This window comes from Poecilia mexicana, unplaced genomic scaffold (genome assembly GCF_051168715.1).
Source record: "Poecilia mexicana isolate PSO_F unplaced genomic scaffold, ASM5116871v1 scaffold_17, whole genome shotgun sequence".
In the NCBI taxonomy this organism is placed as follows: Eukaryota; Metazoa; Chordata; class Actinopteri; order Cyprinodontiformes; family Poeciliidae; genus Poecilia; species Poecilia mexicana.
Genome location: NW_028263386.1, coordinates 2,614,203 through 2,641,723, shown reverse-complemented (window position 1 = coordinate 2,641,723; position 27,521 = coordinate 2,614,203). Strand labels below are relative to the sequence as shown.

General features: G+C 38.9%; 1 protein-coding gene, 1 long non-coding RNA gene and 1 pseudogene across 4 annotated transcripts in view; all 3 read right to left on the bottom strand.

Moving 5' to 3' along the window:
• Positions 1 to 25,923, bottom strand: part of LOC148154529 (uncharacterized) — a 28,799-nt pseudogene extending 2,876 nt beyond the window's left edge. Inside the window, exons 1-2 of the transcript XR_015765762.1 lie at positions 25,662 to 25,923; positions 23,212 to 23,805 (exon numbers count right to left, since the gene is read on the bottom strand). The product of XR_015765762.1 is annotated as an uncharacterized LOC148154529 (transcript). The remainder of the gene's footprint in view (positions 1 to 23,211; positions 23,806 to 25,661) is intronic.
• On the bottom strand, positions 1,429 to 10,506 carry LOC148154530 (uncharacterized). 2 transcript variants are annotated; one of them, XR_015765769.1, is made up of 6 exons: positions 10,234 to 10,506; positions 6,543 to 6,612; positions 6,080 to 6,151; positions 3,324 to 3,395; positions 2,317 to 2,378; positions 1,429 to 1,682 (listed from the first exon to the last, which is right to left on the bottom strand). It is a non-coding gene; the product is annotated as an uncharacterized LOC148154530 (long non-coding RNA). The 2 variants fall into 2 exon arrangements; XR_015765770.1 differs by lacking the exon at positions 2,317 to 2,378.
• LOC106907987 (uncharacterized) lies at positions 15,955 to 18,334 on the bottom strand. The gene is made up of 5 exons (XM_014973909.2): positions 18,131 to 18,334; positions 17,974 to 18,040; positions 16,843 to 17,014; positions 16,416 to 16,578; positions 15,955 to 16,294 (listed from the first exon to the last, which is right to left on the bottom strand). The coding sequence occupies exons 1-5, from the start codon at positions 18,176 to 18,178 to the stop codon at positions 16,292 to 16,294; spliced, it is 453 nt and encodes a 150-aa protein (XP_014829395.2). The 5' UTR covers positions 18,179 to 18,334; the 3' UTR covers positions 15,955 to 16,291.
• Positions 25,924 to 27,521: the final 1,598 nt, after the last annotated feature.

The window sequence follows — 27,521 nt, the reverse complement described above, 5'->3', positions numbered from 1 at the left end:
TAGGAGGAGCAACAACAGGACTGAATGGTACAGGCTCTCAGAGTAGCTGAAGTGAGGAGCTAGCTGTCGCTCTCCAGCTCAAACAAAAAACCCTCCAGTAAGTAAATACTTACCACAAAAGACATACAACACCTTTTATTTACTTTCACTGCTCAATAGGAAGAAACACAATAACAATTGCTGGGTTGCAGACATGTGACCCGGATGCCCAGCAAAATTCAGATGGGGGTCAGGAACTGGATTTCTCTGGTTCAAGACAGAGGAAAATGGATCACAGCAAGTATGCTAATGCCCTCAATTGGCTGGCACAGTCAAGGTATCTCGAAAAAAATATATGATCCATATTGTCTCGGTAAAAAAGACTTGTCATATAATCTTGAGAAATTACCTGGCGTCGAGGCAACTGACATAGCTATCTGGTGCTGCAGATCTTGTATGATGAGCCAGATGAAAGTATTCAAAAGACTGGGAACATGTAATTTATTTAGCTACAATTTATTTAGAACCAGTGTAGGTTCTGGTTCTTCCTCTTCTTTTTTAATCTGTTCTGGTCCCATCTGTTTCTCTGAAGAGGAAGGAACCCATTCAGGGGTGGAAATTAAAATTTTTCTCCACCAGCCACAGTGGCTGGTAGATCTATATATATATATTTTTTTTTTTTTTACCACCCACTCAAACATTTCACCAGCCACTGTCTTTTTTCTATTACAAAGCTCACCTGCACAAGCAAATTACATAAAATATAGAATTTATTCTTAACTCTATGAAAACCGATTTACTGGCAATAAGTTTACCATACACATACATAATAATTTAACATAAAGCATGGACACCTCAACAGAGTTGTACTCCAATAAGTTCATTTAAAGTAATTAGTACAGAAACACAACCTAACATTCCTAACCCTAACAACCCTAACATGCAATCATATGTTGGACATTTCCACATTTTGGCTACAACTCCCCTTGATAGTATTTATTAAAGATGTCTGTTTTCTAACTGTTTTGTTTTCCCTTACTTATTACGTTTTCTATTGAAATTCACAATAATTATTATTACTAAAATATCTCAGAATGTGTTAATTATTATTATTCCTGTTTTATTCCAAAGTCTTTCTGAATACCTGGAGCTTAGTGTTCCAGGTAGTCTCTCTCTCTCACACACACACACACACACACACACACACACACACACACACACACCTATACGGGTTTATATGTATTAGCAGGACAATTTTTTCAAACCAGTTTTTTGCAACATTAAACGGACACCCCTTTCCACTTATGCTAGAAAGACGTAGTAAGTTGTCAAAAATCTTGTTTGAGCTACACAACATAGATCTCACTTAAAAATTTAGATACACACATCAGAACTCAAAATATGAGAACCTGATGCAATGCTGTATTAAAAGGACAAAAGATAATGAGGTGCTTGGCTCCGCCCATGACACCAACAGTAATTATCAGGGCCAATTTTATTTATCAGGACCACAGCATACACATACAAAAAACATACAATTTATGTGCATTAAGAAGTCCAAACATGGAAATATGGACTATAACTGGTCCATATTTCTGTGCAGTGCATCTGTCATCCCATGAGATGTCTGAATCATCTAGGGAATCAGGAACATACTCCTCTTCTGATGATGTCACCTCACTTGAACTTTGTTCTGGACAGACCTGTTGATTAAAAACATATTTTGTATACATTGAAAGCATTTCAGCAAGAATATTTTGGTAACACTTTATTTGAAGGGGGGTGAATAAGACTGTCATGACACTGTCATAAACATGACAACACATGTCATGAACATGAATAAGCCTTCATGAATATTTATGACTGTTGTCATAAAGCGTCATTCGGTAAATTATGACACTTTTAATACAAAGTTGACATTATTCAAAATGTCTTTGTTATGACAACTTGACATTAACTAAGAAATCATTACTGTTTAAACTTACCTTTAATAACATGAAGATACCTAATTTTTAAAGTGTAATCAGTAATTCTTTGATAACAAATTTATATCAGTATATGAATACTGAATGATTGTTTCTAAAAAAAAATTAAAATAAACAATGTCTACCTAATGTATGAACCTGTCAAGTTGAGTATTACACAGGATCCATGTGTCTGTGTGCATCTAAATTTAACTTTCATTCTTTTCTACCTCTAATTTCAAAACTCAGTCTTCCACATTTCTACATCTTACATGATAAGTATTATACAAGACCTGTGTGTTTGAAGAGTACTTCATATTATTTTAGTGACTTTATATAAGAATCTAAGTTAGTTGTTGGAGAGCAAAATTACCTCAGGAGGGTTGGTTGAACAGGATCCGCATACATCCATGTCACCAACCTGACACAGTTCATCTTTGGAAATTTGAAATGTAAAGAACACTCAATAAATGTGAGTTTGTTGAAAATGTAGAAAACAGTCCTCCCTATTTCTGCACCTTACATTTTGAGTATTACACAGGACCTGTGTGTATGTGCGTTTCTAAGTGTAATTTTCTATCTTTTCTACTAGTAATGTCAAAACTCAGTTTTCCAAATTTCTGCAACTTACATGATGAGCATTACAAAAGACCTGTGTGTATGTGCCCTCCTAAATGTGACTTTCATTCTTCTTTACTTGTAATTTCAATACTCAGTCCTCCCTATTCCTGCACCTTACATTTTGAGTATTACACAGGACTTGTGTGTATGTGCGCTTCTAAAAGTAATTTTCATTCTTTTCTACCTGTAATTTCAAAACTCAGTTTTTGAAATTTCTGCAACATACCTGATGAGCATTACACAAGACCTTTTTGTATGCATGCTTCTCAATGTACCTTTCATTCTTCTGTACTAGTAATTTCAAAACTCAGTCCTCCTTATTCCTGCACCTTACATTTTGAGTATTACACAGGACTTGTGTGTATGTGCGCTTCTAAAAGTAATTTTCATTCTTTTCTACCTGTAATTTCAAAACTCAGTTTTTGACATTTCTGCAACATACCTGATGAGCATTACACAAGACCTTTTTGTATGCATGCTTCTCAATGTACCTTTCATTCTTCTGTACTAGTAATTTCAAAACTCAGTCCTCCTTATTCCTGCACCTTACATTTTGAGTATTACACAGGACCTGTGTGTATGTGCGCTTCTAAATGTAGCTTTCATTCTTTTATATGTGTAATTTCAAACCTCAGTTCCCCCCTTTTATGCAGCTTACATATCAAGTGTTACACAAGACTTGTGTGTTTGAACAGTACTTAATATCATATCAAAAACTCTATTTTAGAAAATAAGTTGGTCGTTGGAGACCAAAATTACCTCATGAGGGTTGGTTGAACAGGATCCGCATGAATTCACGTCACCAACCTGACACGGTTCATCTTTGGAAATCTGAAATGTAAAGAACACTTACTGAATATGAGTTTGTTTCCAATTTAGAAAACAGTCCTCCCTATTCCTGCCCATTACATTTTGAGTATTACACAGGACCTGTGTGTATGAGCGCTTCTTTATGCAACTTTCATTCTTCTGTACTTGTAATTTCAAAACGTAGTCCTCCTTATTCCTTCCCCTTACATTTTGAGTATTACACAGGACCTGTGTGTATGAGCGCTTCTAAATAAAACTTTCATTCTTTTGTACATGTAATTTCAAAACTCAGTCCTCCCTTTTTATGTGGCTTACATATCAAGTATTACACAAGACCTGTGTGTTTGAACCGTACTTAACAGTCATCCCCAACCACAGGACCGCGGAGTAGTACGAGTCTGTGGACCAATTGGTACTGGGTCGCACAAGAAAAATATTTACATGTTACGTATTGTCTGAGTCTGGAGGATCCATTATTTTGAAAACCCTTTAACTGGATTCTCTCGGTTACGTCTTGTGCGGCAACATTGAGCCCACAATGAGTAAGAAAGCGATGTCTTTGGAAAGTTTCTTTGGAAAAGCGGAGAAAGACCACAGACAGGAGAGTGGATTTATCCTGAACCTGTAGGTGACTCCCATGTTCCAAGCCCACTCTGCATAATATGCACTGGCTTACTAATGAGGCAATGAAGCTTCAAACTGCTTTGCCATTACACACCAAGCACCCTCTGCATTGGGTGTCATCGTTTCCCAGGTGGGATCATCTCATTGCAGAGAAACAAGCTCAGGACTCCCATTAATTTATAGTTGTGAGTTAAAATTTTCATGAAAATAAATGTTCGTTTTTGTGGCATATTCAAATCTTATTTTGAAGGGATGTGTGAACGTTGCCAGAGCGACCAGAGTCTGAGAGCATTATGGCAGTTATCGAGACGAGAGAAATAGAGCTTGTAAGTCTTAAGTCTGGTTCACACGGCATGATTTTAGGATTCAGACGATTTTCCAAACTTCTGTGACCACAGAGCTGATAAAAGTACAACAGGTTCGTGTGTCCAGCCACATAACAGGAGCAAATCTTGCCATGTGAGCAGGCTTTAGTACAAAATAATGTCACGTTAATTTAATGGATAGCTGAAAAGTTACCGGGTTTATCAACTGTGGTAGCAATTTTGCTCCAACTCCACTCCTCATCATTTCTATGGATATTCTTTGTACGAAATGCTGAATAAACATTCATGCCATTTCCACATATCTTCGATGTCCACCGGACTCATTTGTGCATGTCTGCTCAGCTCTTTGGGATTCCCCTCCATGAGCTACGTCACCGCGCTTTCTGATTGGCTACCTGTCAAGTTCAACAGGTTGAGTTCTAGCTCCCAATCAAGTAAAAACCCTACAAGTTGCTAGAATATGCCTGATTTTAGATCAGAGCAGTCCCAATGTTCCAACGACTGGATGCGATCATGCCACAGATGGCAGGATGAACAGTTACAATTATCGTGAGCAACGTTCTAAGATTGCTGTAAGGGGAAATTAAGGGTAAAAAAAGAACCCGAGCCTCAGAAAAATTGCCAAGTCTTGACCGGTCCGCGGTGATAAAAAGGTTGGGGACCACTGGTACTCAATATAATTTCAAAGACTTTATCTTAGAAAATAAGTTGGTCGTTGGAGACCAAAATTACCTCTGTAGGGTTGGTTGAAATCTGAAATGTAAAGAACACTCACTAAATGTGAGTTTGTTCCCAATGTAGAAAGCAGTCCTCCCTATTCCTGCAGCTTACATATTGAGTATTACACAGGACCTGTGTGTATGCGTGCTTCTCAATGTAACTTTCATTCTTCTGTACTTGTAATTTCAAAACTCAGTCCTCCCTATTCCTGCACCTTACATTTTGAGTATTACACAGGACCTGTGTGTATGCATGCTTTTCAATGTAACTTTCATTCTGCTGTACTTGTAATTTCAAAACTCAGTCCTCCCTATTCCTGCACCTTACATTTTGAGTATTACACAGGACCTGTGTGTATGCATGCTTTTCAATGTAACTTTCATTCTGCTGTACTTGTAATTTCAAAACTCAGTCCTCCCTATTCCTGCACCTTACATTTTGAGTATTACACAGGACCTGTGTGTATGCGTGCTTCTCAATGTAACTTTCATTCTTCTGTACTTGTAATTTCAAAACTCAGTCCTCCTTATTCCTGCACCTTACATTTTGAGTATTACACAGAACCTGTGTGTATGCGTGCTTCTCAATGTAACTTTCATTCTTCTGTACTTGTAATTTCAAAACTCAGTCCTCCTTATTCCTGCACCTTACATTTTGAGTATTACACAGGACCTGTGTGTATGTGCGCTTCTCAATGTAACTTTCAGTCTTCTATACTTGTAATTTCAAAAGCCAGTCCTCCACTTTTATGCAGCCAACATATGTAGGATTATACAACACATGTGTGTTTGAACAGTACTTCATATCATTTCAATTACTTTATTTTAGAGAAAAAGTTGGTCGTTGGAGACCAAAATGTGCACTTCTAAATGTAATTTTCATTCTTCTATACTTGTAATTTGAAAACTCAGTCCTCCCTTTTTATGCAACCAACAAATCTAGTACTACACAACACCTATGTGTTTGTACTCTACGTAATGTCATTTCAATTACTTTAATTTAGAGAATAAGTTGGTCATTGGAGACCAAAATTACCTCAGGAGGGTTGGTTGAACAGAATCCACATGCATCCATGTCACCAGCCTGACACAGTTCATCTTTGGAAATCTGAAATGTAAAGAACACTCACTAAATGTTTGTTCCCAATATAGAAAACAGTCCTCCCTATTCCTGCACCTTACATTTTGAGTATTACACAGAACCTGTGTGTATGCGTGCTTCTCAATGTAACTTTCATTCTTCTGTACTTGTAATTTCAAAACTCAGTCCTCCTTATTCCTGCACCTTACATTTTGAGTATTACACAGGACCTGTGTGTATGTGCGCTTCTAAATGTAATTTTCATTCTTCTATACTTGTAATTTCAAAACGCAGTCCTCCCTTTTTATGCAGCTAACATATCTAATATTACACAACACATGTGTGTTTGAACAATACTTAATATCATTTCAATTACTTTATTTTAGAGAGTAAGTTGGTCATTGGAGACCAAAATTACCTCTGGAGGGTTGGTTGAACAGGATCCGCATGCGTCCACATCACCAACCTGACAGTTCATCTTTGGAAATCTGAAATGAAGGGATGTACACTGAATGAGTCCATACTTCTCAATAGAAAAATGAAGTCCACCTACTGTATGTGCTTGTCCACTTCTTGTTTTCAACTATAATGAAACCCTGTACTACAACTTGACATATCCTTCAAATATGTCTTCAGTGCTACTTGAATGATTTTTGATAGTATTTTCACACTTATAAGCACCTTTCTTCTCCATGGCCAGTCAAAATCACCATAATTATAAGTGATTTCTTCCCCTGGACCAATATATTTGAGTGCAAATAAACAGATGAGGTCTTCCATCCACTCTTTTAACTTTCATTTTGCTGTTTGGGTTCATCTGATCATTTACCAGCCTCCCCAATCATCCATCCTCTCTGGCAACATCAACACTAAAATATTAAGTATGAAAATAAGAATAATTATACCATGCAAGGGAAAGGATTTTGCATATTTGGTGTTTGCATGTCAGAAGGATATTCCTCTACCAACTAAAACTACTTTTACTGATGAAGCTGAAAATGTTTACATCACTGTATTTAGATGTAAAATAAAAACACAACAACCTTGAAACAGTCGCATACCAAAGCTTTTGTCCATTGAAGTTGAAATCAAACATAAGAACCTCGAGTGTATCATGGTAAACTTTCAGTCGGTTTTCTTGTTCCTTTCTACTTATGACTTCTCTGTACTCAATAAGGAAATCTGCTTTTTGAACACACCCCAACCTGTAGGTACACATAATAAGTAGGATAAACTTTAAACAATGCAGATATATCAAATAGTAGCAATTGAAATTAACATTTTTCAAAATCAGTTAATTGATCTAATTGGATGTCTTTCTGTGGTTACTTAAACATTTTTTGTCAACTGAATGCAACTCATTATTTTGTACTTGTAATTTCAAAACTCAGTCCTCCATATATTTGTTGAGGACAGTTACAAGTACCTGGGAATACCACAAGCAAATGGCAACCTCGATGAGGTCACAAGGAAAGGAGCCACAGTCAAATACCTCCAATGAATAAGGCAAGTCCTGAGAAGCCAGCTCAATGGCAAGAACAAGATCCATGCAATAAACACCTATGCCTTACCAGTAATCAGATACCCTGCTGGAATAATTAGCTGGCCAATGGAAGAGATAAAGGCCACGGATATTAAGACTTGGAAGCTACTAACCATGCATGGAGGGTTCCACCCCAAATCAAGCACCCTGAGACTGTACACAAGCCGTAAGGAAGGAGGCAGAGGACTAGCAAGTGTGAGAGCCACTGTCCAGGATGAAACATCCAAGATCCATAAATACATCAAGGACAAAGCCTCAACAGACGATGTGCTCAGCGAATGTCTCAGGCAATGGGGAACAGAGGACGAGGTGCTAGAGGTACCATCATGGGAGGACAAGCCCCTACATGGGATGTACCACCGACAAATAACTGAAGTGGCTGATATCAGGAAATCCTACCAATGGCTGGAAAAAGCTGGACTCAAGGACAGCACAGAGGCCCTCATCCTGGCTGCCCAGGAACAGGCCCTAAACACCAGAGCAATAGAGGCTCAGATCTACCACACCAGACAAGACCCAAGGTGTAGGTTGTGCAAGGAGGCCCCTGAGACAGTCCAGGACATAACAGCAGGGTGCAAGATGCTGGCAGGGAAAGCATACATGTAACGACATAACCAAGTGGCGAGCATAGTGTACAGAAACATCTGTGCAGAATATGGACTGGAAGCCCCAAGATCGAAGTGGGGAACACCCCCAAAGGTGGTGGAGAATGACCGAGCTAAGATCTTGCGGGACTTCCAGAACCAGATAGACAAGATGGTAATGGAGAACCAACCGGACATTGTGGTGGTGGATAAAGAACAGAGGAAAGTTGTTGTGGTGGATGTAGCAATACCAAGTGACTACAACATCAGGAAAAAGGAGCATGAGAAACTGGAGAAATACCAGGGCCTCAGAGAGGAACTGGAAAAGACCTGGAAGGTGAAGACCACAGTGGTGCCTGTGGTCATCGGGGCCCTCGGGGCAGTCACCCCCAAACTGGAGCAGTGGCTAAAACAGATCCCAGGAACAACATCAGACAGCTCAGTCCAGAAATGTCCAGTTCTAGGCACAGCCAAGATACTGCGCAGAACCCTCAAGCTCCCAGGTCTCTGGTAGAGGACCCAAGCTCAGAGGATGAAAGAGACCACCCACGGACGATGAGAAGGATATATATATATATATATATATATATATATATATATATATCCATGTTTTCATGGATATATGGATATATATATGGATATATGTGCCTTACCAGTAATCAGATACCCTGCCGGAATAATTAGCTGGCCAATGGAAGAGATGAAGGCCACAGATGTTAAGACTTGGAAGCTACTAACCATGCATGGAGGGTTCCACCCCAAATCCAGCACCCTGAGACTGTACACAAGCCGTAAGGAAGGAGGCAGAGGACTAGTGAGTGTGAGAACCACTGTCCAGGATGAAACATCCAAGATCCATAAATACATCAGGGAAAAAGCCTCAACGGACGATGTGCTCAGCGAATGTCTCAGGCAATGGGGAACAGAGGACGAGGTGCTGGAGGAACCATCATGGGAGGACAGGCCCCTACATGGGATGTACCACCGACAAATAACTGAAGTGGCTGATATCAGGAAATCCTACCAATGGCTGGAGAAAGCTGGACTCAAGGACAGCACGGAGGCCCTCATCCTGGCCGCCCAGGAACAGGCCCTAAACACCAGGGCAATAGAGGCTCAGATCTACCACACCAGACAAGACCCAAGGTGTAGGTTGTGCAAGGAGGCCTCTGAGACAGTCCAGCACATAACAGCAGGGTGCAAGATGCTGGCAGGGAAAGCATACATGGAACGACATAACCAAGTGGCGGGCATAGTGTACAGAAACATCTGTTCAGACTGGAAGCCCCGAGATCGAAGTGTGGAACACCCCCAAAGGTGGTGGAGAATGACCGAGCTAAGATCCTGTGGGACTTCCAGATCCAGACAGACAAGATGGTAATGGCGAACCAACCGGACATTGTAGCGGTGGATAAAGAACAGAGGAAAGCCGTTGTGGTGGATGTAGCAATACCAAGTGACTACAACATCAGGAAAAAGGAGCATGAGAAACTGGAGAAATACCAGGGCCTCAGAGAGGAACTGGAAAAGACCTGGAAGGTGAAGACCACAGTGGTGCCAGTGGTCATCGGGGCCCTCGGGGCAGTCACCCCCAAACTGGAGCAGTGGCTAAAACAGATCCCAGGAACAACATCAGACATCTCAGTCCAGAAATGTGCAGTTCTAGGCACAGCCAAGATACTGCGCAGAACCCTCAAGCTCCAGGCCTCTGGTAGAGGACCCGAGCTCAGAGGATGAAAGAGAGGGTGAGAAGGGAATTTTTTTTTTAAAATTTTATATACATACGCTTCTATTGTATTTTGAGCAGTTGCTTGTCTCCTTCGGAATAAGAAAGATGTTCTGATTATAATGATCATCGATCATGATCTATGCTAATAATGTGCAGTATAAAAATAGTTTAAAAGTGAAAAAGTAAAACAAAAGAAAAAAAATGATCATTTAATAAACTCTGGAATCCTGTGCATAATATAGTCACAACTCACCTTTAAATGAATTGAGGTATTTTACATCAAATCCTTCATCTTCACCTAAGGAGCAATAACTGGAATCATGTTTGCTCTCTGAGACCTTGTTGTTGACATCTCCTGCAAAGATCAGAGAATACAACATGATACTGTACACCAGGGGTGTCAAACTCCAGGCCTCGAGGGCCAGGGTACTGCAACTTTTAGATGTTTGTCTGGTCTAAAACACCTTAAGTATATGACTGAATTAGCTTCTCAGTGCAATCAAGTTGATGACCACCCCATTTTATCCAGCCAAGTGGCATCAGAAACACATCTAAAAGTTGCTGGACACCAGCCCTTAAGACCTTGAGTTTGACACCCCTGCTGTACACAATATGATTTGATGTTATTGTATGTGAAAATGTACTGAAGTACACAGTACTACATAATTGACTTTCTATTGACAGATTCTCAAAATCTTCAAATATTAAAACATTATCTTAATACTAATGATTATTACCTAGGATCATTTGTGCCTGTGAAATAATATCACTCACTGATATACAGAAAATGACCAAATACAGTTTTATCTAATTCTGGAGTGAGCCACCTTCCCTTTAAACTCTGGTACACTGACTAACATGGTTGGTAATTACTAGCTAAAATGCTGCAAATCAAATGCTTTGGTGTATCCAAGCATCAAGTAACCTACAACATTCAGCAAAATTACAAAACTATATGTACTTAAATGTCTTAAGAGATTCTGTATGAGTCTTACCTCTTTCTCCACGCAAAACAAATGAAACAAGTTCAATTAATACTAATGGCTTGCACCTGGACTTGACGGATTGTACCACGTTGACAGAGGAGGAGGGGTACAACAAAAGGATTATTCCATTTTGTTTCTGAAGCACACAAGGTCTGATTTTTTTCAGGAACAAGAAAATTTTGAGTAATATTTTGTAACTTTCATTCAATATTTCAAAGTTAAATAGTTTATCATACATTTTTCTTTAATTAAGAGGCAACAGTTAGATGGTATCTCCCACCAGCAATGTTGTCACTTCCTTTAATCATTTCTGTTCAATCAATTAATCATGTTTATTTGTATAGCACATTTCAGCAGCAGGGCAGTTCAAAACACTTTATATCATAAAAACAAAAACTGTTGTCTAATGGCAGACACAACACCTGCAGAAAAAGATTGGCTGATGTACCTGCCAATAGACAATTTAGACTACCTAGACAATCTGCATGTATGCAGAGTAGAGACATTGAGATAACGACAAAATATCAATCTTTAAATTTTTGTCTTAACAGTAACATAAATAATCATGATATTTTTGGCACTTTAAATATTTTTTAAATAAACGATTTTTATTTTTATATTTCTAATTCTGTATTACTCCATGACTGGTTATCCCTTCTTTCAAATTCAAAAATACTTCATTGATCCTTGGTCTTCACAGTATATTAGCAGTTCCCAAAGGTGTGCTTCTCTGTATCAAGAGGTCTGATCTATCTCCAGGTATTTGTTTGAGCCAGTCTTCCAGTTTAGGGGTCATTACCCCAAGGGTTTCAGTGACCACAAGCACTACTGTTGCTTTCACCTTCCACATTTTTTGTAATCTCCTAAGACCCAAACTCTCACATGGAGTGCATTATTAATTCATCTATGGGCTGATTGGGACCTAATGATTCCAAAAACAAAGAATTATTGTTTTACATGATATGTGGACAACATTTTTCTCAGAAAAATACTTATTCATTTTAAATCACCATGTTTAGCACCATGGTAAATATATGCAGTTGCTAACTTTTGTAAACTTACACAACAAAAGAAACACTGAACATCTTGAGTCTAACCTGTAATGTGTTATAATCTTCCACCACCACCAAGTCATAAAATAATGGCCTAACATGTGGACACCAGACCCCATCTAGAGCAAAATTTAGTATTGTGGACTAGACAGCCCAAAATAAGTCAACCACTCAAGTTCTAGGAGGATGATGGGGTTTTTTAGCCTTTGGTATTTCTCTAGTTTTTTTCTGTACCTTCTGTTCATTCAGGATAGCTACATCATAACAACTGCTTTGCTCTGCTGCTCAATGATCACCATGTTCAGTTGGTTTGCTTTTCCCATTTTGTCTTCCTGTATATGGAAGGCCCACAGGATCTTAGCTTGTTCGTTTTCTACCACTTTGTGTGGCATTTCCCATTTTAACGAGGTGTGTTCAAGGTTATATTCCCTTCAGATGTTTCTTCACACTATACTGGGTACTTGGTTGTGGCGGTTGTGGTTCTGTCATTGGACTTGCCTTACTATTTGTACAGTGGCTTTCTAAAGTATCCATAGCCCTTGAACTTGAATTTCCAGTTTTGTCACAACTGGAAATATATTTTCACAGAATTTTATGGGAAAGACAAACACAAAGTGGTATATACTTGTGAAGTAGAAACAAAACTAAACATGATTCATAACAGTTTTTACAAATAAAAGCTAAAAAGTGCGGTGTGCAAAAGTGTTCAGCCCCCTTTCCCTGAATGCAGCCAATTGCCTTCAGAAGTTGCCTGATGACTGCAAATGGTAAAAAAATTCAACTCCTCTATGACTGCCTCAAAAGTTGGCTAAGAGAATATTGGGGAACAAACAGCATCATGAAGTCCACGGAACACACCAGACAGGTCAGGGATAAAGTTGTGGAGAAGCTTAAAGCAGGCTTAGGCCATCTCACAGAGTACTGTTCCACAAATCATCTGGAAATGGAAAGAGCAAATCACACAGCTGTGAACCTACCAAGAAAAGGCCATCCACCTAAACTTACAGGCTGAACAAGAAGAGCACTGATCAGAGATACAGCCAAGAGGTTCATGGTGGCTCTGGATGAAATGCAGATATTTCTGAAATGCAGTATAGTATAACTATTAGTCATGCACTGCAAAAATGTGGTTTTATGGAAGAGTGGCAATAGAAAAGCCATTGTATAAAGAAAACTATAAGAAGTCCCATTTGCAGTTTGCCAGAAGCCATATTGGGATACAGCAAAAACGATAAGACAAGACCAAAATTTAACTTTCTGGGAAAAATGCAGAGCACTATTTGTAGTGGAGAACAAACACTGCACATAACTCTGAACACACCTTCCCCACTGACAAAAATGGTGGTGGCAGCATCATGCTCTGAGGGTGCTTCTTTTCTTCAGGGACAGGGAAGATTGTTAGAGTTGATTGTAAGATGGATTGAGCCAAATACAGGGAAATCTTGGAAGAAAACCTGAACACTCCTGAACCTGGAGTCAGCAAAAGACTTGAGGCTGGGGCAGAGGTTCACCTTCCAGCAGGACAATTACCCTAAACATAAAGCCAGATCTACAATGGAATGGTATAAATAAAAACATATTTCTGTGTTAGAATGGCAAAGTCAAAGTCTAGACATAAACTCAGTGGAGAATCTTTGGCAAGATCTGAAAACTGCTGTCAAGTCAATTTTATTTGTATAGCACATTTCAGCTGCAAGGCAGTTCAAAGTGCTTTACATCAAAGGACTAAAAAGTGATAAAATTAACATACATTTACCGTAAAAAAAGAAAAACATAGAAATTAAATTCAAAGTAAAATCAAAATTAAAATCATATACATTAATTATATTGATACATGTACCAATGATTAAGATTTAGAAACAACTGTAAATTGTTGTTTTTTTGGGGGTGGGGGTGGGGGGGTGTTGCCTTGATTTAAAGGAATTCAGCTGTGTTGCAGTTTTCTGTAAGTTTATTCAAGATTTATGGTGCACTGAAGCTAAGTTCTGCTTCAAAATGCTTGGTTCTGGTTCTGAGGATGCAGAGCAGACCAGAATCAACAAACTGTTAGCAGTAGTTTGGTGAAAAAAATGGCTCTCTTATGGTTTATATTTATTTTAATCCACACACTTATTCCACACACGTATTATTCATAATATTTTAAATAAAAAATATTTGATCAAAAATATATATTAATTTCTGTATATTTTTAGGTGCCACATACACCTTTTGTCCAATGTAAGGTTGGACAAAAGGTTGGGTTTAGGCATCCAACTAACCTTTATAAAATATTCAGTCTTATAGCACAGAGTAATCATATTTCCAACTCATCCCCAGTGTAAGAGTTGGCAATTTACACACAATTCATGTGTGTAAACAGCGACGTGAATTAGAAAGACACTGTAGTAATTAGCGGGACCTTCCGGCAGACAACCAATCAGAACAAGAGCTTGTGTGAATATTCATAAGGTCCTGCTATTACACAGAGTTGCCACCGGGGGCACTGTGGCGATACACAAATTATACACAAAATCTGGTTTATGTGTATTAAACGGACATCTCGTTTTTTTTGCATTTTTGGGGTTATTGGACCAATAGAAACCTTTCTACGCTTTTAGATTTTTGTCAAAATTAGCAGGACACCGCCCCTGTCCCGTTAATTCAAAATGTCCTGCTAGTGTTGCGTGTATTCTGACGAAATGTCCTGCTAAACCACATATACCAACGCACACACACACACACACACACACACACACACACACACACACACACACACACATTTGCGTGGCTATCTTTTTGGGGACTTTCCATCGACTTCCATTCATTTCTACAGCCTAAACCTTACCTTTACCCTTTTCCTAACCCTAACCAAAACTCAATTCACACCTTAGTCCTAACTCTAACCAGTGGCGCAACTGCACATTATTCAGGTGGATGCGAAAACATAGATCGGCGCTCCCCCCGCCTCCCCCCTGAAGGAAGGAACGTCAGCGTAGAAAATCAAAGTTTATGTGGTAAACACATCTGATAGTTTGACACATTTTTCTGAATGGGCTTTTTAGCTTTAGTCGTAGTTTTTCTGACCTGCCCCGTCTCGTATCCTCTCACTTTTCTCGGACTCCGGTTAGCAGCTAACCGTTAGCTGAAATGGCTCTTTTTATAACGTTAGAGGCGAGGGGCGGGCCAAGGAGAATCAAGGGATTTAATTGGATAAGCCCAATGTCCGTTAATAAAATCAACCAATGGGCTGTTGCGGTCTATAAAAGTTATATTGAACATACTTTTTTTGTTGTTATTAAATTATGACAGCGTAGGGCCACTAGCACAGTAAGTGCTTCACTCTGTAGTCCAGACGGTCAGTCTCCCCCCGGACAGAAGTTCAAACTGAATGCAGCTTTTTTTTTCTTCTGTTCAAATTGTCAACCCGCCACAGTGGCGGGTGGGTTGCTCCAATTTACACACCACTTCATACTTCCATGAAGTGGGGTGCTAATTTCCACCCCTGGACCAAGTACGTAAGAATGATGGAGATGGACATCCACTTATGTTCTGCTTCTTTCTGGTTAACACGGGACCTACTTGACAGGCTACCGACTTGTTGGATGGGAGAATTTTCCTCCTCATTGGAGACACTTGGTTGTTGGAGGTCTTTGGGAACAAAGAAGGACATCATTAATATAATTTAGTTGATGTCTGTATCAGATCAACCTGGAACATAAAATATTGACGTCTGTAACTGCCAGTATTTTACTGTAAATTTTAGTTGTGCTACTGCATTCACTTTATGAGTAAGCTACTGCAAAAAATTTAATGCAACATTTTAATGTACAGTCTTTGTTTTACGATAGAATAGTAATACCTTACCCAATGTAGGCTTCTTGTTATATGTGCTAAAATTGGTGCGGTTCTAAAATGCATAACCATAATGTCACATAACACAAAGGAGGATGCAATAAGTAACCTTCAGAACAAAATGTTTATTGAAAGGCATCACTTAGCCTCAAACCAGATATATATCTGCAGTATATTCAAACATATTCAAAACAAAACGCATAACCATTCATCAGAAACTCAGAAACTGGGTTTAACTGATTATACAATCTTATGAACATAAAAACACAGTTCTTAAAGAAACATCCATGCTTTGGGTATCACTAAACAAATAATAAAAAAAAAGACTTCCAAAATCAAAAATTCAGGTTGAAATAATGTCTGAACAAGGATTCTAGAATCACCTTTCACTTTTCTAGACAGGGTTTTAAACTGTTAATTATTAATGCTTTTCAAGAGGCACTTACTTTATTACATGCAGGTGAAGGCACCGTCCAACATGGAAAAATATAAGACAATATAATTTAGATTTTAAAAACTGATATGGAAACAGAAATATTTCAAAGAAAAAAAGGACAACAACTAACCTGTATTAAATGGCACTCAAAGTCCATCAGGTTTTTGATGAGGGTGGAAACCTGCGTATTCACCGTTTGCTTTTTCTTTTGGATGATCTTTCCTGTCTTTTTGGATACCATCCTCCCATTGCCAGTCTTCGTCCCCCTTTCTGGGTTAATCCCAATGAAGCGACTAAAAAACACAATCAAAAATGATAAGGTTTTGGAGAATATAAATAGTGTGGCACTCTGAAGACAGCAAGTACAATATATAAAGCTTTCTTTACTTAATGTGGAGAAATTATCCTGTTTTTAATTATATAAAGAGAAAACATCACCAACTTTGTCAATTGTTACTTTAAAACTTTAAAGCTTTAAAACTTTAAAACCAAGTCATTGTATTTTGTTCATTGTAAAGTGTTTTTAAAAAATAAAAAAATCATAGGAATGGTTTTACCGTTGAATGAACTCCAACGTCTTGGCTGCCTCATCTTGATATTGGAGGTTGAAGATGTAGAAGGTGGCAAACACCGCTGCAAGTCCTGTCAGAAATGTTGGCTGGACCCCCTCAAAGACAACATGGCCTTCAATGCTGACCATCCATCCAGCCAATGCTTGCTCGTTACCACCTAGCAAGGACAGAGAGAAACTTCTGTTGCATTTTTCCTCATACAACGAATGAGGAAAACGTACACTTGGCAATACACTGGCATTGAATTTATTTAAGGTCATTATGACAAAGCTATTCTAATAATGGCTTTTTAACTATATTAAGGTGCCATTAACAAAGTGCGCACATGAGGTGACTGCGTTTGTTACGCCTACAGGCTTGTATTTTTATACGGCCTGAGGAACGCGCCGGCGACATTTCAAAGATTAATGAACAGAGTGGCTGGTGGCATGGCTGGCTAAAGCAGGGTTCCCTATAAGAACCTGCTTTTTATGAGCGGGGGTGTGACGGCCCCCTGCTGTGTTGCATTGTGGCCTGTTAACTGTTCTTCAATGAAGGTCTTGGAGTTAAGAGGTGCTTACGGTCACGTGCCCACCAGGATCACGTATATAAGGAGCTCCCATTCCATTCATGGCAGATGAGATTCAGGCCCAGAACCCGACAAGAGCCAGATCTAGATCCAGGGGTGGAGCTGGAGCCAGATGGCATGAGGCGCATCGGTCGCTTGACACGGTGTAGGAGAAAGATGTGGTTCGGATGGACCACACTGGATGTGTCACTTGACCAGACCTGGGAGCAGAGGCTGAGACCTGTGGGCGCCAACCAGTCCATGACTGAGGGAGAGCTGCACCAGTCGGAGGACCAAACCGAAGGGAGCGCACGGCAATATACCAGTTCTTAGGCTGCTGCAGCAACCATTTTAATAAAAGGCATTAAAAGGCTTAAAATGGTTCTTGTTGTCGTGTCCTCCCAGTTTCTTGTTGCAGTCATCTGAGCCAGGCCGTAATAAGGACATTGCTATCCAGTCTTTTTATTCTGTCTAAATATTCTTTTTAAAGAAATACCTATGTAATTGGGAAAAAATATGCTAAGTATTAAGCAAAACCTGAAAACATTAATAATTCATGCCGCACTTACACAATATTAGACGAGGACTGGCTGGCAAACTTAGGCTTGTATTAACATCAGCTGCTGTTGTGTACTTCTGTGTAGCATGAACAACAGCATATTAGAAGAACAGTATGCATATGAAAAAATGGAAAAAACTTGTAATGTTTATATGCGATCATCTTACATCAGTAGTCAGCATTAGGCTGTCAGTTGACTCGTTGAAATGGGCCATCAAAAGCTGGATGACAAGGAATGCTAAGTCACCAGTTGCCTTTTGAGCCAAAATTGTCTGGACACTGGAAGCCTTTACTTTAGTGCGGAAATACTCTACAACAGCATTACCACACTCCTCAATTGACAGTTCCAGGACATGGAGGGACTACATACAGCCTTCAGCGTCGAGAGACAGATTCCTTTGGTAAATAGGATTAGGCCGTGCTCCCTCCATTACTGATTTACAAATGGAGGGAGCAGGTATCCTATTTATATGTTGACGCTGAAGGCTGTATGTAGTCTCCATCAGGTCTGTCACTTCTGGCCTATCATCTCCATTGATGCCATACTTGTTGAAGGTACTCTGTAGTCTTTGACGTTTCTCCTCCACTGTGTCATCAGTTTCCTCTGGGGGGAGTTCTGGCTGGAACCTGGTACACCCATACATGTCTGTTGGTCCCCGTTTGACTCCAGCTATGCCACAGGGTCCAGATGATCTGTAACTTCGAAAGGTCCCACAACGGTTTATATTCTCAATTCTAGTTTTAAGTTGAGAGAGCAGAGAACTATACCCTCCAGCAATTAGCTTTCCACTTGGTGTCATATCAGCAAAACTATCTGGGTATTGGCGGGTTATCTTCTGGCAAACTGTAAGGCATTGTGAACGTGTGGGGTTAGCCTCATACTTCTGCATTTCATCTGCAAGAATTCTTATCATTTGCCGCCTCTTGTCAGGAGGGGGTCTTTTGCCTTTTGCAATTGCCGTCTGAATCTCCAGTGGCATCTTGTTCCATGAAACTTGAAAGTCTTCTGGCCAAGACCAGGATACATTTTGTTGTTCATTCTGGCATAACATAAGAGGTGTTTTCAGTGCTGAAGGTTGTTCTGATATTGGTGGTATGCTGGAAAGCGAGGATGTGGAGCTACATGGAGGACTGGAAAAAGGCAATGCAGGTGAGGGACTGGAAAACTCCATGTCAAGTATGTCTGTGTTTGTTTCTGAAATCATAAAAAGACATGTATTTTAAATGTAAAACATGCTTTTTTTTGTCAGCAACATCTAAAATAAGATAGGGTTGTTTACCTTGCTTGAATGACTCCAACAATTTGCGTTGTTGAACAACAGGCAGCAGATTCTTGATGTCTTCTTGTTGAATATATTTCAGATCTTCTGCAGACTGAACCCCAGAAATTACAAGTGTGGAAACTAGTTTTTTTTGAGTGTCCTCACAAAGATTGGGCAAAGTCTTGATCATTATGTCCTTTATTGTGTTATCTAACGACGACATTTGTCTAAAACACAGGAATGGCATGGTAGAGTATTAGAAGAGATACATCACAAAGCATATATTCTGGAAATGGGTAAAAAAAATCAAGCAGTTCTTCTGATTTGACACAGCAGTAGAATAATTTGCAAATACTCCTCTATCAGACCACTGAGGTATGTGATCTGACCAGGAGTCATCTTCGGAGCACAAACAAAACTGACAATCTCCAAGCTAAAAAATTAGCTGCCACACTTCAACATCTGATGCTTTGTTTATTTTATCCCCAGTCAACTCCGGGAGCATCCTGAGAAAACACCAGTTTTGTACTGCATGACCAGATAGTTTTCCAGCACCTTGGTTTACTTTGTAAGGTTTATTACTTGCATTATTGCCAAGATATTTAAATCCATTTATGTGCCGATTCAGTTCAAGGTAGGATAAGTGTTTTTCTTTTGTTATGAGGTGATTCGTGAATAATGCCAAATCTGAGGAAACAATGCCCTCAAAAGGTCACGGCCAAGGTAAGGAGGTAATCCAGCCTGGCAAACATGAAAGTGAGCGAGCTCATTGAATACTGTGTCAAATTTTATGCCTTTAGCATTACTTGCTCCAGCATTGGTTCTGTTGATAAAAACATTTTCTTTATATTACTTTACAGTGCAGTTAGGGCCTAAGGTGAAAGGATCAGTCAGAAATGTTTGTTAATATTACAGTACAAAAATACAAAGTCCTCACAAATCCTTCCAGAAAACCCCCAATACTGTGTGAACCCAAGTTTTCACCTGCAATGTCACGCAGAGTCCCTTTGGTAACCATACCATCTGGCAAAGCAATACCAGTTAATTTATGACTTTTTAGATCTTTCGGAAGGGAACTCAACACAAGATTTTGTCCAAAGTACTTAGAATCTTTTTCTCTACAAAGTAGCACAAGTTGCATTTGATCAATGATGGATCTGTTGTGTGACAGAATATTTGCAAGTGTCAAATACACTGCTAAAATCTTGTGCTTCTTTTTTCCAGAGCCAAGAGGATTTGCAATCTAATGAATCCTGATAAAAAATGACACCCAGTTAGTATTCTGGATCTTTGGACAGTATGTTTTCAACAAAATGTGTGCCATCCCAAACATCCTGAATGAATTCGTCATTTTCCTTGATGGATTTTAGCAGTTTATACTGTTCCCACACTGATTTACACTTAAATAGGGACTCTACTGTTTGTTGACGGATGTTCTGTGCAAGCGTTCTCTGCCTGAGTCATTCCGACCAAGACAGATGGATACTAATTAAAGTAATCTTTAAAGACTGTTTTCTGCAGTGATCTGTGTGAGGCGCCTCTTTATTGCAAGCCCTAAAAATGTCCTCATATCTTAAAATGTCAATCAGAATTTCTATTTGTGTGTCTGAGAGTCCAACAGTAATTAGCTTTTCTTTGAGATGAAATAGCAAATGTGATTGACTCATTGCACGCATTTACAAATAGTCTTCAATAATAGTATTAATGGTGGAGGATGGAATCAATAGTTTGGCTTGTAAATTGAAACAAAGATAAATGTCTCAAAACTTGTCCTTTTCTGTGATCTCTGGAGAAATCGCCTGTTCATTACTGATGCAGCTTGAAACTTCTGGATCCAAATTACAAGCATCAGGAGTATCATGAGAGTTAGAAGGATCTGATAAGCCTACACCCGAGGACACCAGACTCTTTTCAGAAGAATGTTTATGTTTTCTTGACGTGTGATGTAAATGTAGACCCAACTGTAAAAGTTTTTGTGCATAGTTTGAAAGGGCACAGAACTGATCTTCCCTCTTTGATATGGACTTTAAGATACCCAAAAAGACTTTAGCATTACAAAGCTTCACATGGCATTTTAACTGTTTAAAATGCCATATCAGTCCTATGAGTAACTTTATGCCAATAGATGTGACACTTAAAAGCTATAAATGTACTAAACACCCTGCTGCACCCAGAAAAACCACACTTTAACATTACATTTGACATGCAGCAACGTTTTCACATGTACCTTATGTAATCAGCTGGACGTATGGAACATACGTCGTACAATGTCATTATTAAGAATGTTTTTTTCTTTGTTCAAATCTCAGAACACCAAAAAATGTAAAACCAACAGCAATATCTGACTTTGCAATACCAGTAAGTTCAAATTGTACCTTTTATGTGGTCCAGCAACAAAGCAAAACTGTGGTCCGTGTATGTGACCTGCAATAAAATAAGGAGTAAGTTAAAAGCCAACAAAATAAATTTAGAAAGCTGAAGCATAATTCACTTCTGAGATATGGCAGTCTGCTGTAATGGACACTACATTCGGTGTTGTGCTTGCATGCTTGGCTACTAGAAACAAGAATACTAGAATAACGATGGAAAAATGAAAGAGAAAATAAATGTGGTTTTGAAGGTTTTGTATTAGACACACTTTAGCTATAAAGTACTTGACTTATGACTAAATATTAAGATAAATTTATCTTTTCACCATGAAATTGCCGCTACTCGACTTTGGCCCAAGACATCTAGTCATCCAAAGTAAATTCAATAACAAATGACATAACAGCACAGTTCAGAGTGATTTTACTTACCTTTCTGATGTTTTAAATTTGGAGGATGAATGCTGATTCTCTAAGACGCAAATACAAGTAAAATGTCTTGACTGGGAAAAATACTGCATTGTACAATTACTTTGCGGTGGTTTACTGTCAGTCATCAGTCTTGATTGTGACAACAGAAGACATCAAAGTTACAATATTCTACCGTATTTTATAATAACTGTGTTACTGCTAGAATTCTGCTGTAAATTCACAGAAATTTCTAAGAGTAAAAAAATTGGGAGCCCTGTCAATAATAAAATCAATAATATCCTTTTTTGTTGTTTTTAGTAGTAAATTTTAAAAGTTACCAATCCCAGATCAAAAAGCAAAGATCCATATTTCCTGAACAGCCCAGTGGATCTGCATGAATGGTTTGTTCCTGCTTAGTGAACTTGAAGGTAACAGTGTTCGGCAGCAACCAAAGACTACAACGACTGAGAGAGTGAAACTGTGGAGTCAAAAAAATAACATTCAGGTTTTCAAAAAAGATCAGAGGAAATAAAAAATAACACAGCATAAGATACTGTGTCTCTTTATAACCCAGTTTGTCTCCAAGAGACGTGGATAGACTGTAGTTTGAATCCAACGCGCTCCCAGACTGCTCGCTCCTCCTTACCAGGCTGTATGCTACACTTTATGGTAGGAGACAAGGAGCCCAGCAGGTAACTTTAGTAATAGTCACACGATGATGGAAGACAACGCTGCTCCCTCTCCATTCATTTCTATAAAGATTGCGCAGTAAGTCGCTAGCTCTCCTCCACCTGATGTACATGTGACATTTTAGTGATGCTACAAAAGAAAGTTGAAAATTGTTCAGCTTTTGTCGTCGTTATCGTGTCTCGTGTGTTTGGTTCAGCCCGAGTGGAGGAAAACTGATGCCGTTAGCTCCCTGTGTGTTTAGCCGTTACCAAGGAAACAAGAGGGGAGGGAGTAACACGAGACACTGAAGTGAAACTTTTTGCCATCCAGTCTCTTTGGTAGAAAGAGAGACAACGAAAAGAAACAAGCAATATTATAGCCACGATTTTATTATCAAGCTCTTTTTTTTTAGATTTGTGCGATTGGTTGATTTATCGCGACAATCCTCGTTCTCAAATGTATGACTTTTCTTGTGAGGATTTAACTGGCTAATTCGAGAGAAATTCTTTCCGCATAGTTGGCATGAAAAAGGTTTCTCACCTGTATGAATTCTGTAATGTTTTTTCAACTTTCTCTTTTGTGTATAACGTCTCCCACAAATGTCACATTTGAAAGGTCTTTTCTTTGTGCCAGTATCAGACTGACTCTCTGACACAGAGCAGCTGCTTCCTTCCTGATCTTTGCTCTCAACCACTGGAGAGACATGAAGGGAAAGCTGCTCTGTTCTTGTCTCTTCTTCACTCATATCATCTCCCTGAAGAGTAGAAGTCTCAATCAAAGCAACAAACTGCTTCTGGACAAGCTGCTCTCCCTCCTGACTGCTGCAGAGGTCCTTCTGGTCCTGTCCAGTTGGTAAATGTTCTGGTGGCTGCTGTTCATGTTGAAGCACTGAAGAATCTAGCTCCTCGTTTCTTACATACATTAGTGGATATTCTATTTCCTCATGTTTGAACAGTGTAGGTTCTGGTTCCTCCTTTTCTTTTTTAATCCAATTAGGTTCTGGTTCCATCTGTTCCTCTTCAGTCCACTGATGTTCTCTTTCTTTCTGGTCCTGACTGGACCTACTTGCCAGGCTCCAGACTTGTTGGATGGCAAAATCTTCCTCCTCATTGGAAACACTTGGCTGTTGGAGGTCTGTGGGAAAAAAGGATGACATCATTAATATAATTTAATTGATGACCATTTCATGGATTTGCCTGCTTTTTTCTGCAGATTCTGGTCTGTAGGCATTATATGGTTCATCTAAAATTAGTTTGTGAAGTTTAACTGAAGAGCAGGTAGAGTGACCTCCACACAAAATTACGGCTGTGGCAAAAATGTTCTAAAGATTTTAATCCAGAAGTACAGTTTCATACCATTTTTAAAAAAAAAAAATTTTTTAATATATATATTTATTGAGTTTTCAAAATACAACATACATAAATCATACACAAGAGTATGAAGCATATACATATTTAACAAATTACTGTATAAGAAAAATATACTCTTCATTTTTTTTTTATTTAAATATTTAATTTTAGGGCATTCGTACAGTGAAGAACTCATCCTACGTTAAGAAAATATGTTTTTAATTTTACTTGTAACCTCAGTTTTTAAAGTTGATCAGACTGTGTAGAAACTTTAATCAGTAGAACATGGCATTCTGGTTCTCTGGATTATAAATGTGATGAGACACAGACACTTGTTTCTCTAATCCATTCTTCAAAAAAAGAAAGACGGATCATTTTCTTTAATCAGGTAGATGTCTTGATGTTCAAAAGGAAATGGATCCAAGAAAATATCGAAAAGACTGGCCTAAAATGAAAACCTATTCATTATTTCTCAGACTGTGCATATAAGCAAACACCTGGAAGGGTGAGAGATGAGGCTGGATGAGTTTCTCTCAACACCACACTGAGGAGGACGGTGGTGCAGGTCAAAGCCACTCCAGGTCAGCTGCACCCTACATGCCTCTATGAAGTGTAGACTCAATCGAAGAGTACATATTGGTTCGAGTGCGTAGTGAATTGGGACAGTTTGCCCGTGTCCTAACTTCCATCCAAAATTGCGGGACTAGTCACTGTTTAGGTATTTGTGCTGCTGATGAGCATAACTACAACAAAAAAATAGGTTTTAAATGTACAGTATAGGTATTTTTGCTTTCCAAATTCATTGCTGGAGATATTTGACTGTTCATATTTTGTCATGACTTGTTGAATACAGAGCAAGATTTGATTTAATCACACATTCAGCAGAGTGAAATAAAAATTACTTCAATACTTTACTGTTAAAAACTGATTTTTTTTTCTCTCTTTTGCTAGACACAGCTTGCTCTGTGAATATTGCCATATTTCCAAAATGGCAAAAAAAAAAAAATCTTATTAAAATGTATTAATATTCAATTTAACAGTTTTCAGGATTTTGCACTTTTAACTTCAGCTGGATTGAGACAGTGTTACAGCTTTGATCTGCTAGGTCAGGGCTGTGCAACCTCTGCAGCTCCAGACCTGCAAATGGCTCTGTGGCTCAATTATAAGAAACAATGAAATATTGCACGTTTTTGTTTCATGTTTGTTCTGTGCCTCTACGAAAAGAAAAACAACACAGCTCATCCGTCGTCACCCCCTCCTAATAACCTGAACTGCAGTATTCAGACCTGGAGGTCTGGGGACGAACAGCATGCAATTATTTTTTTAGGATTTACAAAATCACGTATAAGCTTATAAATTAAGAATTTACACATTATATTCCAGAATTTCCAGCACTGATTATAGTTGGAATCATATATTTAGTCACGGGGCTTAAATGAAATCCATCTGGTTTTCAGAGACTCGTAAACAAATTTTCTGTAGCAATATTTTGTCCTGAGCTACAAAACTATCAGCCTCTGTAGCATCCGAGCTAGCAGCTAAAAACAGTTTCTCTTTAGCAGCAGCTGGAGCTGCAGCAACTATCGCCGCTAACGGATCTCTGTCTGCAGTGAAATCATCAGCACCTTTATCCAGACCTACCGGAAATTTGTAGCTCCGAACCAATTCTGTGTAGCTTAATTTGTGGTTTCCAGTCGATCCCCATCACCCTGCGCTGAGCATCGAGCTCTTCCTCGTAGCAAATGATGGTTTTTTCAACCTCTGTGAAGATTTCTTGAGCAGCAGCAGTTAGTCGCTCTCTGATAAACTCTCTGAGATGCTGAACTGAAGACATGGTTACTGAAATATTAGCTCAGATGGGACAATGCAGCAGTTTTCTAGCTTAGCCCAGTTAGGCTTCTTCTTCGATGTTTTTTTGGCTGTATGTAAATAAGGAAATTGATGCATTGCTGCCCCCTACTGAACTGGAGTGTAGACAGGGGAAAACCAATTTCGTATTAATTCACAAGTCTGTATTTCGAGACAAAAGGTAGTCCATACTGTAACCCACAAGAAAGGTTACTTTAAATACCCTTAATAGTAGATGACAAGTTAAGTTAATTTACTTTACTAATACCAACTCTACAGAAGTATAAAGGAGGCTGGGCCTCATCAGGAGATTCTAAATTCGTGGGAGCCTAGGTGTGAACAACAGAAGAGAGCACACAATGTGTATATAAAAAAATAGAATTTAATATAAACAACATTTGTGGATCCACATTGTGCAAATAAACAAAAAGTGCGTGCTTTTAAAAAAAATTAATAAAAGAAATAACCCAGTCTTTTTGATGTGTCTGTCAAATGTTCCCTCAAAGTTTATTTAGTCTTTCCAATGTGTTTGTCAAATATTCTTTCAATGTTTCATGGCTGGTGACCAGTCGGGCCACCATCTCCTCTGGGCTGGGCTCGCCATCCAAGTTCTTGTGAGGGTGATCTTGATGTCTCTGGGCACGATGCTTCAAAAGTGCACCATAACAAAGAAAAAAACCTGACCTGGAACAAGGTCAAAGAAAAGCATCTTAAAATTCAGGATGCTAATATCAATAAAGCTCAAGCAACAATTCAAATACCTCTTTTATCAATTTTCAAGTTTTTCCATGTTGTACAACAATATAATTCTAGTAATCACAGTTAAATATTACCAATACATCAGTAAACTACAGAAATTAGTTCATATTTGGTAATAATCTAAAAGTGCCAATCTAAAATCTAAAAGTGCCAAAGTACATCTATAACGCTAAATTTAACAGTCAGAATGTGGATTAGAAACCCACATTAGCTCTGACCTACACAGAACAGAAAGTTCCTAAGTAATAAGAGCACATTACACAATACGGGTGGGGGGCGGTGGATTCTTAGAGACTCCCTGTCATATTCAGCCCCGGCTCCAGACGAACAAGGGGAGGAATCAACTTTTTTGGGGGCAAAATGAATCGTAGCTGAACATAGACAGCACCAGTAGCCTACAGGCTACTTGTTAACAAGCTTAAAGTGCTGTATTGATATTAGCTAGTCATCTTTTAACTAACTTTACCTGCATCCAACAGTTTTACTCAACAGTCTGTTAGTTTGGGGGAAAAACTGTAAAAAGTTCTTTGCGTTTTGCTGGTTTGCTGCCATGATTCTAACACACCTGTAGCTCCGCCCAGCAGCAGCAGGTCTCCTTCACTGCCGCACAGGTGTAAATCCAGCGCGAGCGTCGTAGCGCTCATGTTGCGTTTAAAGGTGGCTCGGAAAAACAGGTTACTACATGTTAACAACGGATTAAACAGTTTTAACTGCTGATAAAAGTGACAGAGGACACAGATATGGGAAGTGCGGAAGACCCTACTGTATCAAACTGACAGAGGAATAACAGAGAGCTGGCCATTCTACGGTAAAAACCCAGCGCATACAGTGTTCATGTTTTTTTTTTTTTTTTGGTTTGTTTTTTTTATCCAGATGGCTTCCAGCGTCCCCCCT